Source organism: Nannobrachium achirus (assembly GCF_963921795.1).
Source record: "Nannobrachium achirus genome assembly, chromosome: 10".
Taxonomy (NCBI): domain Eukaryota; kingdom Metazoa; phylum Chordata; class Actinopteri; order Myctophiformes; family Myctophidae; genus Nannobrachium; species Nannobrachium achirus.
In genome coordinates, this window is record NC_137819.1 from 48,603,047 (window position 1) to 48,621,945 (window position 18,899).

At 41.3% G+C, this 18,899-nt stretch overlaps 1 protein-coding gene across 1 annotated transcript in view; it reads left to right on the top strand.

Moving 5' to 3' along the window:
• The window catches only part of LOC308292718 (serine/threonine-protein phosphatase 6 regulatory ankyrin repeat subunit A-like), a gene marked incomplete at its 5' end in the record, with an annotated part of 41,001 nt that overhangs the window by 2,281 nt on the left and 19,821 nt on the right, over window positions 1–18,899 (top strand). Inside the window, 7 exons of the mRNA XM_080735129.1 lie at window positions 2,706–2,789; window positions 6,332–6,410; window positions 9,888–9,958; window positions 11,587–11,787; window positions 12,666–12,753; window positions 16,606–16,748; window positions 18,365–18,472. Of these exons, the coding sequence (XP_080591255.1) occupies window positions 2,706–2,789; window positions 6,332–6,410; window positions 9,888–9,958; window positions 11,587–11,787; window positions 12,666–12,753; window positions 16,606–16,748; window positions 18,365–18,472 (774 nt within the window). The remainder of the gene's footprint in view (window positions 1–2,705; window positions 2,790–6,331; window positions 6,411–9,887; window positions 9,959–11,586; window positions 11,788–12,665; window positions 12,754–16,605; window positions 16,749–18,364; window positions 18,473–18,899) is intronic.

Here is an 18,899-nt window from a genome sequence, read left to right on the forward strand (position 1 = left end):
GGAAGTGAGGCCGATCGCCCCCCGCTACCCCCGCCTCCCCGTTCTTTGCTCCCAGACCACGCCCCCGACCGTCGCGATTGGCCGGCTGTACTCTGCTGTACTTCCTGGCCATGTCCAAGGAAGATGTCCTGTTACTGTTGTTGTCGCGTCGCACTAGTGCTGTCACGCGTAGAAGGATGTTTGAGAGAGATGAGATTCAATTTATTGTCAGTGTACAGTACAAGTACAGTACAGTACAGCGAAAAGTATTTTCACATCTCATACGTGGAGACGTTTGAATACGCGGAGACGTTTGGACTTTTGGAAAAATGAAAATGCGCGTGATTTACAACGCTGCCGACCGACCGATGACAATATTGTTGTTGGACCGTCGCTAAATACCATCTAATGATGTAAAGTTCGATTACTGTACCACATGAATAGCGTGGCATTACTGCCCACAGAAAAGCAGTGTGACTGCAGGTTTGGGAAGAGAGGGAGAGGGGGAAAAACGTCTGGAGACTGATGCTTTAGTCTAAAGTAGCCAGCGTGGAATCAGACTATTTTGAGTTCATTTTATTATTGTTATTGTTATTATTATTATGTTTGGGAAGAGAGGGGGGGGGGGGGAGTAGCCAGCGTGGAATCAGGCTATTTTGAGTTATTTTGTTATTATTATCATTATTATGAAGGACCGACTATTTGACAAGCTTGGGAGAGAAGACTTGTAATTGAACGTATTGGTAGCCTAGTATATACATAGAGATGATTAATGAGGTGTTATAGTGATGCTAATTCTACACCACCTGAAAGGTAGATATATGAGCCATCAGAATTCCATCCATTCCTCCTCCTCCTACATTATTCTATAGGCCTATTGTCTGCATGACATCATTGTTAGTAGAGATGCTTGATGAGGCGTTACATTAGATCAGACAAATATACTTCAAAAGGTAAAGGTACATAATGTTCGAAAATAGCAGATCTACAAGCTCACAACGCGTCGTTGCAACCCCTGCTAAATACATAAATTGTACTGTGTGAAGTGCTCTCCTGAGTGATCACTTCATCAATGCAGTGGGAGCAGTGTGGGACTAAAAAGTACTAGAATAGTATACATTGTTTATATAGCATACAAACATAAATGAGGGGACATTAGTTCAGTTTTGATACACTTTAATGTAAAATTCACAGTAAAAATGAATGTGCAGTTACAACTGTTATACCAGGGCAGTGCAACAAAAAGTTTCAACTTCAAATAAACATTACTTGTTGGGACGTGGGTGATTAAATATAGTGGCAGTAAAAGTTAAAATGAATGTGCAGTTACAACTGTTAGTCTGTAGTCTAATACAACTACTGTAGTCTAATACAACTACTGTAGTCCTGCCACTACCAGTCTGGGAATGGCCTCCCAGCAGTGGTGGACAAACTACTCAAATGTTTACAAATGTTTTTTTTTGTAAAAGTATCAATAGGAAATATACTATTACAAGTAGAAGTACTGAATTCAAAATGTACTTGAGTAAAAGTATAAAAGTATTGGCATCAATAAGTACTTAAAGGGCCACTTCACCTCTGGGACAACCCTATCTTATTTTATTGTTGTTTGGGACACTAGCAACATGTTTTATAATATTATAATTTTTATCTGTAAGTCTTCTCTCCCAAGCTTGTCAAATAGTCGGTCCTTCATAATAATGATAATAATAACAAAATAACTCAAAATAGCCTGATTCCACGCTGGCTACTCCCCCCCCCCCCCCCCCCTCTCTTCCCAAACATAATAATAATAACAATAACAATAATAAAATGAACTCAAAATAGTCTGATTCCACGCTGGCTACTTTAGACTAAAGCATCAGTCTCCAGACGTTTTTCCCCCTCTCCCTCTCTTCCCAAACCTGCAGTCACACTGCTTTTCTGTGGGCAGTAATGCCACGCTATTCATGTGGTACAGTAATCGAACTTTACATCATTAGATGGTATTTAGCGACGGTCCAACAACAATATTGTCATCGGTCGGTCGGCAGCGTTGTAAATCACGCGCATTTTCATTTTTCCAAAAGTCCAAACGTCTCCGCGTATACATTCAAACGTCTCCACGTATGAGATGTGAAAATACTTTTCGCTGTACTGTACTGTACTTGTACTGTACACTGACAATAAATTGAATCTCATCTCTCTCAAACATCCTTCTACGCGTGACAGCACTAGTGCGACGCGACAACAACAGTAACAGGACATGGCCAGGAAGTACAGCAGAGTACAGCCGGCCAATCGCGACGGTCGGGGGCGTGGTCTGGGAGCAAAGAACGGGGAGGCGGGGGTAGCGGGGGGCGATCGGCCTCACTTCCTACGGGAGACACATACACGCACAGTGGGGCAGGTACCTCTCAACACAGATGACTCTCAGATAAGAAGTTAGAACCAAGGCCAAACATTTAATGCAATATGGAAATGTTTTAATACAATTACAAAAACCTTTGTCTGGTCAATTCTTATTGTGCTGTATGTACAGTGTACATTTAGAAGACACTACAGCTGGGCCTCTCATAAACACTAGCCATTTGGCGCCACTGTGGCCAGTCTGGCCACCTCACATTCTTGGATTATGGTACTTGCGTGGGAATGTCTAATTACGGCGTTTGAGATATGAAATGTTACAGTACATGCTACGCACGCACACACACAAACTTGAACAGCTGTTGTTTTGTCTCTTGTAGCCGTCTCTGCTGAGAGCCATCTTCAACGTGGACACTGAGGAAGTCCGCAACCTCATATTCAAGAAAGAGGATGTCAACATACAGGTACAATCACTCTCCCTGTCTCCTCTTCAGTAGTGCTTATCTCTACCCCAGATTCGAACAGAAGATGGGAGGAGTCAGTTTACTAGGCTAGTGCTTATCAGCAATGACATTTTCAGTTATATGGACACGCCACACATCCATTTACTTAAAGTGATCCATGGCTAATACGACAAATATGCCTTAATACATTATAATAGTCCTCTATAACTACAATGTAAAATTAAAAACACCTTAAATATGTTATTTCTAACTACAATGTAAAATTAAAAACACCTTAAATATGTTATTTCTCCTAGAAATAACGAATCTTTCACTCAATAGGGGAAATGCCTGTCGCAAGTTGATGATGTCATGTGTGATCTATCCCTATGGAATTTACGGCATGCATGTGCAAAAAACACATTTGAAATGTTGATTTGATGCTCATATTAACCATAGGAAATATTAAGTTTGTTTTTATTTTCACATGCATGCCATAAATTCCATAGGGATAGATCACACATTACATTTATGACATCATCAACCTGCGACGGGCATTTCCCCTGTTGAGTGAAAGATTAGCTATTTCTAGAAGAAATACAATATTTAAGGTGTTTTTAATTTTACTTTGCAGTTATAGAGGACAATTATAATGTATTAAGGCATATTTGTCGTATTAGCCAGGGATCACTTTAAAGGGGTACTGTCACTTTAAAAAGTCATCTTAAAATATGAGTTAATACTTTTATGATGTAATTGTGGGAATGAGCAATTATAAGCCAATCAAATTAATTGACGTACTACTACTTACTGTACCGGTCAGCTGTTGTTGGGGAGCGAGGGGCAGATTACACTGTGACATGAGTTTCAGACTGTTTCAGACCGTTTTCAGAGAGACTACGTGACCTACTGTATCATACTATTATAATTTCGGGTGTGTCAGCGGGCCTTTAAGTGAAAGTATCAATACTCCACTCACTGTAGAAATACTGTTACAAAATGTTACAAGTAATGTTTGTCCGGAATTCAAAATTTACATGCGTATTGGTATCAAAATATACATAAAGTACGAACCTTTTCAAATGTATAAAAATCTTTTGAAAATGGCAGATCTGCAAGCTCACACATTGCGTTGCGATGCGAAGCAATGTGAGCTTGTAGATCGACTATTTTCAAATGGCCAATATGTATATGGGGCTGAAGTGGTTAATGTATGTTTTGTAATAATGATAACAATCTACAAAGTAAGTAGTAATTAACGTTTTAAAAGTACTAAATAAAAGTACAATATTTGCCTCTAAGATGTAGTGGAGTAGAAGTAAAAGTACTGGTGGAAATACTCCAGTAAAGTATCTAAATATTTTACTTAAAGGGGCACTCCACCACTTTTCAACCTATGTTCATATAATTGGTCCTCACTCAAAAATAGCTTTTTTTTTCTCAGAAGGGCTGTGGGCAGGTCAGAAACCCATCGTCTTGTGACATCATCGATTGCCAATCCAGCTTATAGAAACTGCAGGCTTTCTATTCCTGAAAAGTTGCAAATTTAAAGTGGAAGCCATTGTTCTCGCGATAATAAAAATCTAAATATTTTTTTCAAAAATATTGATTAAATATTTTTTTGGGAAAATGATGATGTCACAAGACAATGGATTCTGAACTTCCCACAGCTCTCCTAGAAGACTTGGACTGAGTAGAAAAGAATTGTGATATTTTATCATGAACATTAGTGAGGACCTATTATATGAAGACAGGTTGAAAAGTGGTGAACTACTCCTTTAAGTACAGTACTTGAGTAAATGTACCAGTACTTAGTTACTTTCCACCAATGAAGAGATGAGCAATCAGCCAGCAGGCTTCTATTGATCTCGTCTCCCAACGACTTATTGACTGAGTAAGAGTGCCTTTTCGATAGCATCCTACCTACTCTGTCTCGTATAGCTGCCAGGCATGTCCAGGAACCATGGCCATGGTGCATCACTGCATACATGATGGTGCTCAGCCTCATCCTAGTGTTTAACCGAGCCCTATTTTCTAAATTGTCGAAAATCTCTGCAAGATTTGCAAAAGTAGCTGATCGATACTTCAATAATGAACAGAAAAAGAAATGCACCTGACATGCCCAAAATAGGAACGCCAGGGTTAAAATGGTTAAAGACACAACCCTCTCCCATCATAATCCAACTTTTATTTACTCACTCATAATATGTTGTGATGTCTCTTATCAGTGCATCTGAATCATAAGTATTTTATTGCCCAGTCTGATGCTCATAAGAGGAATATGGCTGCGTGACAATCTGAAGTTAAATAAACACTTGTGACATTTGATGAGACTGTTGACAAAGTACACGGACACACAGGATTAGTACAACAGGACATTATACAGTACGTAAAGCACAGTGCACTCAGACTGTAGACTCTACATTAGACGGCTGACAAAGCTGCTCATTGCTTTAATATTGAGGAAGTAGGCTAGATGACAGAGCCATCTCTCGCTCTCTGCCTCTCTCTCTCTCTCTCTCTCTCTCTCTCTGTATAATAATGCTGGGGTCATCACACTTGATCTTCCAGAGTCAGCAACACTGGATTGGGCCAATCACAGATGAGTTGGTGCTCACGTGACATTGTTTATAGCCCCACTCTGTTGATTGTCCTCCACTGCAGTTCAATGAGCGAATGGGAGAGGGATGTGGGGGGTGTTCTGTCCACTTGCTGTTCTGGCACAGGCAAGCCGGGTTAGTTCCACAGTCGGGGCGAGACAAATCATGAAAAGAAAGTTTAACCAATTAAACATACTGCCAGTGTGGCTGCTGGACACTGCGAGTCCCCAGGAATGCAAACCTGAACTGAGAACTACAGATTTGTTGATTTAAATAGATAACAAGTACCTACAGTATGACTATTAGTCAACTTCCTTAGTCAAGAATAAAATTAAAGCCAAAAAACAATTTAGACTAGAGCAGTTTACATAATGATAGAGGATGATTTTCTAGTGATGAAAGGTACAGTAGGAGGGAGACACAAACAAAACGAAGGGATGATGGAAGGAATGTGTCCCCTTAATTCTCTGGGTCTCATGTTTCCTCCGTTGCCTCATATGGTGTGGGGGCCTATTGATTGTGTGGTTGGGGCTGTGATAGATAGATGCCACTGACAGCCGCTGTGTGTTTGTGTATGTTTGTGAATGAGCATTTGAGCGTATACAGTGAGAACGGAGAAATAATGGCCATGCTTAGTGTGTGTGTGTTCATGTGTGCTTGTACAGCCTGTTTGTGAGAGAATACGAAAAAAAAATAAAAAAATTATGTGTAGTGTGTAGTCTGTGTACAGTTGATGGGTGTGAGAATGAAAAAAGGTCTACACTTACTGTAAGTGTGTGTGCGTGCGTGCATGAAACTTGGCCTCCATGATTGTTGCGAGAATAAAACACATTTTCAATTCTGTGTGTACAATTGTTCGGTGTGAGAATGAAAAAAGGTCTATACATGTAACTGTGTGTGTGTGTGTGTGTGTGTGTGTGTGTGTGTGTTCCTGCACGCATGCAACTTGTACTTCGTGACCAGGACAATGAGAAGCGGACCCCCCTGCATGCTGCTGCCTACCTGGGAGACGCAGAGATTATTGAGCTGCTCATCCTCTCAGGTAAACAACACACTGTAACCTGACTCTGTTGAAAACAACACATTCCTCCATTTATTCCTTCCACCGACGCTCTCCTAATACCCGCCTCTCTAATTGTACTACTTTTGTTGTACTATCCGCCCATGCATTGATTTATTAATCGCTCCAAATACTAGTATACCTTTTACTTCTTAAAAAAAACTAATCTGGATTAAAAGGAGACACAAGCCTTTATTTTTTATTTTATTTTAAAGGCAACTGCAGACATGTTTCAACTGAAATCGTATTTACCAGGGCGATTCGGTCAAAACATGTTGGCAGTTGTCTTTGTTAAATAAAGTCTTGTTTCTCTTAGTAATCCTGACTTCCTGGATCTTCTGTTTCTTTCATGTCTTGATCCCGTTTGATCCTTGAGCACCTTTATTTTTACTGTAGTAACCTGTTTTACCTCCTGTGTGCACCTGGTTGTTCTTGTTTTTTCTGACCTTTTACTTCTGTTGGAAGGATTCCATTCATCCATTCATTTCAGCTTACAGTACAGTTCATTCTGCTTGTTGGTAGTCTTTTAATCGTCGCCTAACACTTGACTTAACCTTAACCCATTTAGGCCTAGAAATGATTGAATGCTTTAACCAGTGAAAAATAGCAGATATACAAGCTCACAGCGCGGCACCGAGTGCCGCGCTGCGAGCTTCTATATCTGCTATTTTTGAAAAGGTTGTGAAAATGTGTGCAAATCTTTGAATATATGTATTTTCAAAGCGAACGTTTGTAACTCAGATTTTGCTTCTGGGTGGTCCCTGGAACTAGATATTTTGAGATGGGGGTCCGTGGCCAAATAAATATCATTTTGGGGGTCCTTCACATGAAAAGGTTTGAGAACCACTGACATAGTAGTCTCTCAAGAACAGACTAACTGAGCTCCAGTTAAATGAAAAGGACCTTTTATTTGACGATGGCTGGCCAGATTGTTGACATACAAACATCGGTTTTTCAAAAAATCTTAGAAGGATTCAAAAGACACTTATGTAATCGGGTCAAAAATCAAATTTTCACGATTTTTCAAAAATAGCAGATCTACAAGCTCGCAGCGCGGCACTCGGTGCCGCGCTGTGAGCTTGTATATCTGCTATTTTTCAATAGTTAAAGCATAAAATATTGCGTCATAATGTGTTCAGGCCTAAATGGGTTAAAGATACACCAGGGACGTGTGCTCTGTGCCCGTCATGGTTGAGATATGATGAATAGATGGATGGCATGAGCCACGGAAGATTTACATGTGTGCCAATGACAGCAATAGCAGCAAGTACTGTTGTGATAAGGCTTTGTGGCAGCATTAAAGTGTAACAGTGAGAACATAATGGACAAGTACACTTATTAAAAGTGTTTGCCCAATACTTGTTCACCCCAATACAATCACAGCACACATATCTAGAATAGGGAGGACCACAAAGGTGTAATAATAACAATGCAACCTGAGGAGACCTGAGAGGAAAGCCACCTGGTGTCTAACACAAGGCATTTAAGATGTGCACTGCAGAAAAGACAGAAAGAGGGGCAGAGAGAAATGATGGAGATGTAAATCGGGTTTGACTGATGGTCTTCCCATCACTGTGGCATTGGCTAGACCAGGGATCTTCAACGTTTTCAGGGCAAGGACCCCTTAGTTGAGATAGAGATGAAGCAGGGACCCTCGCAATCTGTTCATAGATTCCATATAGTTTCATCGTTTGACAGCACAATCATCAGTGTATTTTGGATTCATGTCAATTTGTGTTTTCAGATATTTAACCACTTGAACCGTCAATATGTAATAAACTTGACCTTTCACACTGTACTTAGTCTGCACTTCAACTCTTTGCCAAAAATAGCCGATCTACAAGCTGAGGCGTTGTGAGCTTTTGGCTAAAGTTCTCAGAATATGGACGCTAGGGTTCAAGAAAAAGCTTCTATCACACAAAGATTTGGAGGACCCCCTGTAATCATTCTGAGGACCCCCTAGGGGTCCCGGACCCCCTGTTGAAGACCCCTGGGCTAGACCAAACCCTCGCCTAGACTTTAGCTAGCAGGACCTCTTAATGATAAAGACATTTTAATTTAGGATTTTAATTTCAAGTCACTGATGTATAAAGCTCTATAGTGTCAATCATCATTTAAACCTTTCTTTCAGCTTTTTCCTTTTTATTTTTGTGTATGGAAACTGTTGTTACCCAAACAAAATGCGTGCAATGCTTCAAGAATTCCAGTTTTGCCTCGTATAGGGTTACATTTCTATTGTTATAAATGTCTGACTCTGACTGGAACTTTATGCTCTAGTGCAGGGGTCTTCAACAGGGGGTCCGGGACCCCTAGGGGGTCCTCAGAGTTACTACTGGGGGGCCTCCCAATCTTTGTGTGATAGAAACTTTTTTCTCCTTTTTTATAATAACCACTTTAACCCTAGCGTCCATATTCTGAGAACTTTAGCCCAAAATAGCGGATCTACAAGCTCACAATGCCTTGCGCTGCGAGGCGTTGTGAGCTTGTAGATCGGCTATTTTCGGCAAAGAGGTTCGATGTAGAGGGGAAAAAGAGCACACTAAATACAGAGTGAAAGGTAAAATTTATTTAGTATCGACGGTTCAAATTAATATCAGTAAATACAAATTGATATGAATCCAAAATACACTGATGATTGTGCCGTCAAACAATGAAACTATATGGAATCTATGAACAGATTGCGAGGGTCCCTGCTTCATTTCTCTCTTAACTAAGGGGTCCTTGGCCTGAAAACGTTGAAGACCCCTGTTCTAGTGACTTAAATTAATACAATATACTGTAAAGTGTCTGGCTGTAGTTAAGATTCTAATCAGAGGGGAGGTTGATGTAAGCTCGGTCCCATCCCCCCAGATGGCATATGCCTGTTCACTGATGAAACGGTTACCTTTCTCCCGGGGGTTACGAAACTCCGCCTCCTGACCTGATCAGCTGACTTCACAGAAAGGCCATGCTGTCATGAAACACACGTGGAACGGGGCGGTGGTGTGTGTTCAGTATGTTTAACATTTCCCGGTAGCATGAAGGCGCAGCAACAGGTGCTATGTCGGGACTATTTTAGCCCTCCAACAGACGTGCCACGAAGGATCATGAGAGATTTACACACCCACCCACCCACTCGCCTCTCATCTCCCAGAAGAGATGGAGAAAATCCTTCTAATTATGTTATATGCTATTTAAGTTGAATTTGTTGTCTATTCTCCTGCTCTTGTTAATGTTTGTATCCGCTCACTCAGCCATGGCCTTCTGTGGTATCTAGTCTCTTAAGTTTTTTTCTTTTAAAAGGCCTTGTTCAAACCTTATTTCTGTACCGCTTTCCAAAACAAAATACACCAGTTTCTCTGTGATATTTGAGTTAAACGTTCTATTCTTTGTCTTCTGTCTGCCTCCCACAATCCCCTCCACACGCACACTCATCTCTCTTCTCTGTGTATTGTCTCTCTCCATACTTTGCCAACCAAGGAGCCAGAGTTAATGCCAAAGATAACAAGTGGCTGACTCCTCTCCACCGAGCTGTTGCTTCTGGCAGTGAGGTAAAATGCACGCACGCACGCACGCACACGCACACACACACACACACACACACACACACACACACACACACACACACACACACACACACACACACACACACACACACACACACTACTAAAACAAGGTCTGTTGAGCTAAACATTTCTGTACCTGGTCTCATTATGGCCTCTAAAAATGTTCTAGTGTGGAATGTTATGTTTATGGAGCCTGTCAAGGATTAGTACAACAGTAATGTGTTATACAGCTTCATAAAAACCTGCAACTCAAATCGCACAATCTGATTGGTTGATATAGCCATGGTGCAATAACCATATACCACTGCTATGAAATCAAATACCTTCCATTCCAATGTTATTGCTGCCTTGTTTACCCAGTTTGTGGATAGATACGATAAAACGTGTAAAAAATAAAGGGATGCCTAATTTCAGCAAGAAGCTGTTTTTTACACTTTTTATTGTTTTGCAATGTTTTTGACTGAGTGTACAGCACTTTGGTTCAACACTGTTAATTTAAAATGGATTAACTGTGGCATATCTCGAAAGCTGCCTGACCGATCGGCTTGAAACTCAATGTGCGTATCACCAACGTCTTGAGGGAGTGATGTACAGAGAGGCAAACCGGTCAGATTGGTGAAGCTATAAAAAACATCGATAATTTCTAATGCTACTGACTCTTGAAAACAAAGCATTGCATTGGGGGTTTGCCTACTTTAGAAGCCGACAGGCCCTTCTCGATGTCATTCAATCAAGTTGGATAAATGTTTTCATTTACTTCGTTCTATCGTTTTAGCACGTTTACCGTGCTAAAACGTGGGGGCATGCGTATTGCGTACGCATGGGGGCATGTGTACAAGTGGCTAAATATGTATTTTTAGACACAATAAGCCTGCAATTTCTTTATTGTTATTTACAGTAACCCCAGAGGTCACATCTGCCCATGAAAGATTGCGGTGTATCTTATTCTTTGTAAAAAGACATATTTAGCCACTTGTACGCATGCCCCAGCCACTGAAATCAAAATAATTAAAATCTCTAAAATGATAGAAAGGAGTAAATGAAAACATTTTAACTCTCATTTTTTATATTCTTTAATTACTATCTAAAATATTTAACCTTAACTATGATTAAACAAAATCAGATATACTGTACAAGCTCATGGCGTGGCGCTGCGTGCTTGTAGATCTGTAAAACTTTTAATATATCTTTTTTTTTAAAGCGAGTATTTGTAACTGAAATATTTGCTTCTAGGGGGTCCCTGATACATAATATTTCGAGAATACATACCGTAATTCTAGGGGTCCTCGACATGAAAAACATTGAGAACCACTGACATAGAAACATGCATTTTTCAAAAACCTAGAAGAATCGGGTCAAAATATTATATAAATATAAGACTTAGCAGATCTACAAAAATAACAGATCTACAAGCTCGCAGCGCGGCACTCGGTGCCACGCTGTGAGCTTGTATATCTGCTATTTTTTAATGGCTAAAGCATGACATAATGGTTAAAGCGGTTCAAGTCTAACCCGACACAGATGCGTTCCAGGTCTTTATGGGTCTCATGCACACCGACCCCAATTGTGTGTGTGTGTGTGTGTGTGTGTGTCTGTCTGTAATGTGTGTGTAGGACGCGGTGTCTGTGCTGCTGAAGCACAATGCTGATGTGAATGCCCGGGACAAGAACTGGCAGACTCCGCTCCATGTGGCTGCCAGCAACAAGGCTGTGGGCTGCGCCGAGGCCCTGGTCCCTCTGCTCAGCAACGTCAACGTGTCTGACCGGGCCGGTCACACCGCCCTGCACCACGCTGCCTTCAGTGGACACACAGAGGTGGGCAGGGACGTGCGGAGAATGTTAGGAGAATGTTAGAGAGGCAGGGGCTGACATTTCTAAAATGGCCTTTTGGCGAGAACATCGAAAATAGCAGACCTCAAAGCTCACACTCCTATAAATATTTTTTTCATCCGAGGCACCCCTACATTATATTCATAATCCCAGCACCTTATTTATAGCATATTTTAGCGATTATTTTTGCGAGGAAAATGTTGAGATAATAGCCATTTTGTTTAGAACTGACTGAAAATACGTTTGTACTTCAAATTTAAAATGATACTAAATATTTTATTAAGTGTCCAAATAAATTCCAAATATTATCAAATTATCTCGCAGCACCCCTGGACTGCCGTCGCGGCACCCCAGGGTGCCCCGTCACTCACTTTGAAACCCCCTGAACTACCACTATCATTGTTTTTTGGAACATTATGAATACAATATTAGTCTGTTTGGTTTTTAAGCTTCATAATCACAAATTGCACAGGGCAGATATGTTAAATTACTTAATTATACAAAGAAATTACTATGCACTATACTTTCAAGAAAATATGAAAATAGCAGAAATATTTTTGGAAAATGAGCATTTTTCAACATGAAATGATTATGCAAAATTATTGTGATTAGGTGATTATGTAATAATTATGACAGACCTATCTGTGTCTCTCTTTGTGTTTCTGCGTGTGTCTTTGTCTAATTGTCTCTGTTTCTGTACTTGTCTTACTTCAATTGTTCCCATATCCACATCTCTTTCTCCTTGTCTCTCTCTTTTTGTTGCACTGTAATGGGTCCATTTGGGTTTCTTAGTGACTTTGTCTCACTCTGTCTGCCAGGCGTCAGGATATTTTCAATAATATCTGTGTGTGTTTGTACTTTAGATGGTAAGACTGCTGTTGTCCCGAGGAGCCAACATCAATGCATTTGATAAGAAGGACCGAAGAGCCATTCACTGGGCAGCCTACATGGGTGAGACCCTCATCCCTCACGCATGCAAACCTTCTGTTAATACTCAAGAAATGTGGTCGATGAATGCTAATGGTGCCAGAGAGGGCAGCAAGTAGCAACCCTAATTTTAACTGTATAATAAGAAAATACAATATGTTTTCTAAAAGCAATGTGGTCTCCCTGCAAACTTCAGCTATGAATAGGAAGTTGCTTGGTGTGCATTTAACCCATTGAGGCCGGGAACACATCTATACTATAATTTTGCGAATGTCTGAGTGAGTGAGTGAGTGAGTGAGTGAGTGAGTGTCTGTCTGTCTGTCTGTCTGTCTGTCTGAAACAGCGTTTCTCCTCAGTGGCTGGAGCAATTGATCTGAAATCGCATCACCATTAGCATATGAACACACCTGACATAACTGTGAAGCCCGTTTGTCACTTTCACAAATCATATACTGTATATTAGCATTTTTATGGTGTATCTATATCTATTTAGCCTACAGTACCTTTTGTGACCACACATGTTAAGGGAGGGGCGCTGTTGTTCAGGCCAAGCACAATCACACACAAACCCACACACACACACACACACACACACACGGGGGGGGGGGGGGGGGAAGTGTGTGTGTGCAGGCGGGCGGGCGGGGGGGGGGGGGGGGGGGGGTTCTGGCCCTGTTACAGATGTTGTCCAAAAATCATGCAGATCGGTACACAGTATCTCTGTAGCCGTTAAATGGAACGGGTATTTCTTACATTGATGCTTCTACATATTAGCATGCAAGCACCAGTTAAAGTTACTTTCCATCCCTCATATACTGTGTGCACAGTGCACATCCCATAACCCACACACTGCACATCATTTCGGAGCTCATATCTTTGAACGGGTAAGGGCTAGTTTAGTATAGTTCATGTGTAACATATTTGTTTTGGTAATGTTTGATTAATATTAGATGTTTTTCCAAAAACTTAAGTCAGGCCTAAAAGAAGCTGCAAAAATTGCAAAGCAGTGTTCAGTGGCGAGGCCTCACTATCCAGCTTTAACTTGCCATGTGTCCATTTCAACTTGCATGGTGACTGTCTTTCTCCGTTGGCCAAATGGAAATAGCAATGTTCATCTGCTTATGGTTTAAGTATTTAATACATACTTAAACCATAAGTACACAAAACATGCTACATACAAACAGTGTTGCTGTAACTAAGAGATCTGTTGAAATGATATGCCGTTTTCATCAGTGCACCCCGCATCCTCAGCTGCGCTGCTCATCCCACTTTATGTATTGTCGTGGGTTCCCTCGAGGAGACACTTTGAGCAAAGATGACAGACCAGCCTGCATGTTCACTATTAATTCAGCACAAAGTATGTTTGACATTAGTTCTAGGTCTGTTCTAAGCAAGCACGAGAGCTCCTTCATTGAGTGTCAGGCTGCTTACATAACCTCCTCCTTTCCCTATCAAACGGACAGAGTGAAATGTACTGTATTCTTACCTACCAATCACAGGGTTTTTAATCATATGAGCATCCTGCTTCCATCATCCTTCCCATCTTTATTTAAATCTGAGACCTTTAGCGACCAGTACACAAGTAAGTGTCCAGTAACTGGCCATGTGTGTCATCATGTTGCGTTACTCTTAATATAGCAGTTCAAGCAGACTGTGATGAAGCAATCTACTAACAGGTCTACAGGTCTACAGTCTGTCTGACCAATAAACATATTATGTTATTATTGCGACCGTAAGGTCGCAGTTTAGTATCAAAACCTCCACCGGCCGTCCGTCCCTGAGTCACACGTCACACGTCACACCTTTGCCCTGCTCATATCTCCGCATCAGTATGACATCACACTGCTGACATCAGTATGACATCACACCGTACACAAATGACCCCTATATAAGACCGGCATTGTCTGTCGTACATTTCGGTCAATTCCAGTGGGGATGCCATTGAAAAGTTAATCTAGTTGTACAAAGTAATCAAAGAATGGGTTGACTGGTAGGCTGGTTGACTGCTTTATCTGTGTGTGGAGAGTGTATGTCACTGAGAGTCCTTTTATAGCGATTGAAATCATGATGAGGTCACGATGAGTCATCTATGCCCAAATATAGATTTCTAGGTCAGATGGCCCATGGAGTTTGTGATGTCAAACCTAGCAACCCAATATAAACAAACCTGATGTCAGACCTGAAGTATCCTTTTATACCCATATATGGAGATACAGAGATCTCCATATATGGGCATATTAGAAAGCCCATATATGGGCATATACGGATGACATCAGGCCAGGGATATCCATATATGGGCATAAAAGGGACAAGGGCTTACAGTTAAGAGATCTCCATATATGGGCATATCAGAAAGCCCATATATGTTCATATACTGATGACATGAGGAATATCCATATATGGGCATAAAAGGGACAAGGACTTACAGTTAAGAGATCTCCATCTATGGGCATAAAGGGACAAGGACTGTTACAGTAGATATAGAGATGTCCATATATGGGCATACATGAACAAGGACTGACAAAAACTGAGATCTCCATATAACCTATGGGAATATAAGGGACGAGGACAATGCGTAGCATTGTGAGCTTGTAGATCTATTTTCTAAATATTGTTGTACATTAAAAACTTGAAATGGGTCGTTCTGCATAGTACTTGGGATTTGTTGATGTAAATGTTCACATAGAGTGTAATAATTGGTAAAACAAACTTTTGGCCTATTTGTGGAGATAAGCGACCAACGGTCGCTTATCTCCCGATTAGGGAGTCTTACTGGTTAGTATTTACTCAAATACATACACACAATGTATACATTTTGCATTACACTGCATACTGCAGTATGTACACATTTCAGAACTATTTGTTTTACGTTTTTTTCACTTTCAAATGCACACACATAGGGGTACCGCTGTTTGATGGACCATCAGAATGTAAACAACTAGAGGGTCGCGGCCCTTCGGGCCGCTCACATCTAGTAAAAAAAAAAAAAAAAAAAAAAAAAATAAAAGTAAAAAAAAAATAATAATAAATTAAAAAAAAAAAAAAAAAAATTGGGGGGGGGGGAACTATTGTGGCGGAACTATTGTGCCGCAGCGCACGTTTCCGGTCGGACATATTTGACCGCCGGACGCACTTCCGGTTAGGAACTCCGTGTGCCACGTGATCAGTCCTAGCCAATTGGAGTGCTGCATTTGGTCGTGTCTACCAAATACCGCTGGCTGCAGTTTAAGAATGTAATATAGGATGAGTTGGTGCAGCAGTAGACAGCTGTGCTGAAACATTTTCAGATCATCCGTGCTTCTCAACACATCAACGTTGCAGGGTGTAATTTGATTCAATGATATTATGCAAAACACTGCTTATTACAGCTTGTAGGTGTGAATACAATGAGTTAAGTCAGCAGTCTTCAACTGGGGGTCCGGGACCCCTAGGGGGTCTTCACAGTTACTACAGGGGGGCCACTAAATCCTTGTGTGATAGGATAATTATTTTAATTTTACAACTTGAACCCTCACATCCCTATTCTGAGGAGAACTTTAGACAAAAATACCAGATCTACAAGCGTGAGGCGTTGAGAGCTTGTAGATCGTCTATTTTCAGCAAAGAGGTTTGGTGTAGAGGTCAAAAAGAGCAGACCAAGTACAGAGTGAAGTTTACTACGTATCGACGATTGAAGTGGCTAAATGTCTGAAAAAACATTAACACAAATCTAACAGACTGTTGACAGTGCTGTCAAACAAGTCGATGAAAATCTGCATAATGCATTTATACAATATGTAGAGGGGGTCCCTGCTTCATATCTCTCTCAGTTCAGGGGTCCTTGGCCTGAGCACGTTGGAGACCCCTGAGTTAAGTTGTATCTAAATGTTCCTGTCTCAGGTCACCTGGAGGTAGTGAAGCTGTTGGTGGCCAGTGGAGCGGAGGTGGACTGCAGAGATAAGAAGACCTACACTCCACTGCACGCTGCTGCCTCTAGTGGCATGAACAGCACTGTGCGCTACCTGCTGGGCCTGGGTGTCCAGGTCAGAACACACACACCCACACACTCACTCACTCACTCACTCACACACACACACACACACACACACACACACACACACACACACACACACACACACACACACACACACACACACACACACACTTGTTTTTGAGGACTTTACATTGACTTCCATTCATTTTTCTTCCATTCCTGTGGCCTTACCCTAACCCCTAACCCTAAACCTAACCCCTAACCCTAACTCTAACCCTAACCCTAAACCTAAACCTAACCCTAACCCTAACCCTTAACACAACCCCTAAATTTAGTGAGGACCGCAACTTAGTCCTCACTTTCCAAAAATGTCCTCACTCTGTTGGTTAAAAACTATTTCCGGTGCTCACTGGGTAGTAAGAACGGGTACACACACACACACACACACACACACACACACACACACACACACACACACACACACACACACACACACACACACACACACTCACTCACTCACTCACTCACTCACTCACTCACTCACTCACTCACTCACTCACTCACTCACTCACTCACTCACTCACTCACTCACTCACTCACTCACACTCTCTCTCTCTCTCTCTCTCTCTCTCTCTCTCTCTCTCTCTCTCTCTTTTTAGTTCAGTGGTTCTCAAATTGTGGGTATTGTAAGCAGGCCCGCAAATAATTTAGACTAGAAGCTCGGCCGCCCTTCATTTTTGAAAAATCGTTCAAATTTGAAAAATCTATGTTTCTAGGTCAGCAGTCCTCAAATATTTTCATGTCAAGCACCCCCAAAATTATACGCATTTGGCCGCGCCTAAATGGGTTTTAAATGGGTGGGCTGCGAATGCTTTTAAGATTTTCAAGGAGGCCCTGATCCCAGAAAAGGTTGAGAAGAGAACCTCTGCTTAATTTGTACATATTCTCTCTCTCACGCATATAACAGAGACACGCATGGATTTACACAGAATTTCATGCATGCACATAAACACTCATAATGTGCATTTGGTTGCAGTTCTTTGTCGATAAATGACCATGGTTGCTAAGAATTAAAGCACTGTCGAACTTTGGTCGACATTTGTTTTTCGTGTATACTGTAGCTAGCTGTGTGCGTGATACGAATCCAAATAATGGCATTGTGTTGAAATGTCCTTGAGCAAGACACTAAGGTAAGGTAAAGCAGTCCATTTACAGAAATGAATGCAAACAATGCTGATTTTGCCAAGATATAAAAAAACTCCAGCGAACCCTTTTTGTCATGAGATGAGAGTGAAAGGAATTACTATTTCTGTGTCCCATAGCACAGAAGCAGAACAGATGCAGAGGATGGACAATAGATTTAAACACTTAAACTCAGATTCCCATTGGCTTTATGCTAGCCCCCCCCCCCCCCCCCCACACACACACACACACAAACACACACACACACACACACACACACACACACACACACACACACACACACACACACACACACACACACACACACACAGAGTTTTGCTAAATATAGCCCATCTACTATTGTGAGCTTGTGGATCTGTGCAGAATATTAGCACCAGAATAGGAATGCTACAGTTTCAAATGGTTATGCTCCCGTACTCACTACTACTCAGGACCTAAATGAATTTGTCTGTCTCTGTGTAGATCAATGCAGTGAATGCTTACGGTAACACTGCGCTCCATGTGGCTTGCTACAACGGACAAGATGTGGTGGTCAATGAACTCATCGAGGCTGGAGCCAGCGTCAACCAGGTACATAAGTTCAAAACACACTGGCCCTCATTTATCAACGTGGTGCAGATCAAAATTTGGGTGTACACCGAAATTTAGGGAAGTCTCGACATTTATCATTTCAACTTGACTTTGACGTTGGCGTAGGGTAGGATCAAATCTCACGTCAAGTCCAGAGGTGGTGTAGGATTCATCCTACACCACTTTGTTCCATTGTAGACGTGCGGAGCAGCATTGTGTAACTATTTGACAGGCAATGGACACATGTATCCACTCGAAAATGTATATCCAACACAATAATAAATAATCCTGTGAAAATATAACATTTTATAAAAGTATATTATAGCCAGCTACATCATGGACATGCACGCCGATTTTATTTCCAAGCTACAATGACAAGCAATCAAAATCTAGCAACATGGAAGCAATCTACTGTTAAGTGCTTTAA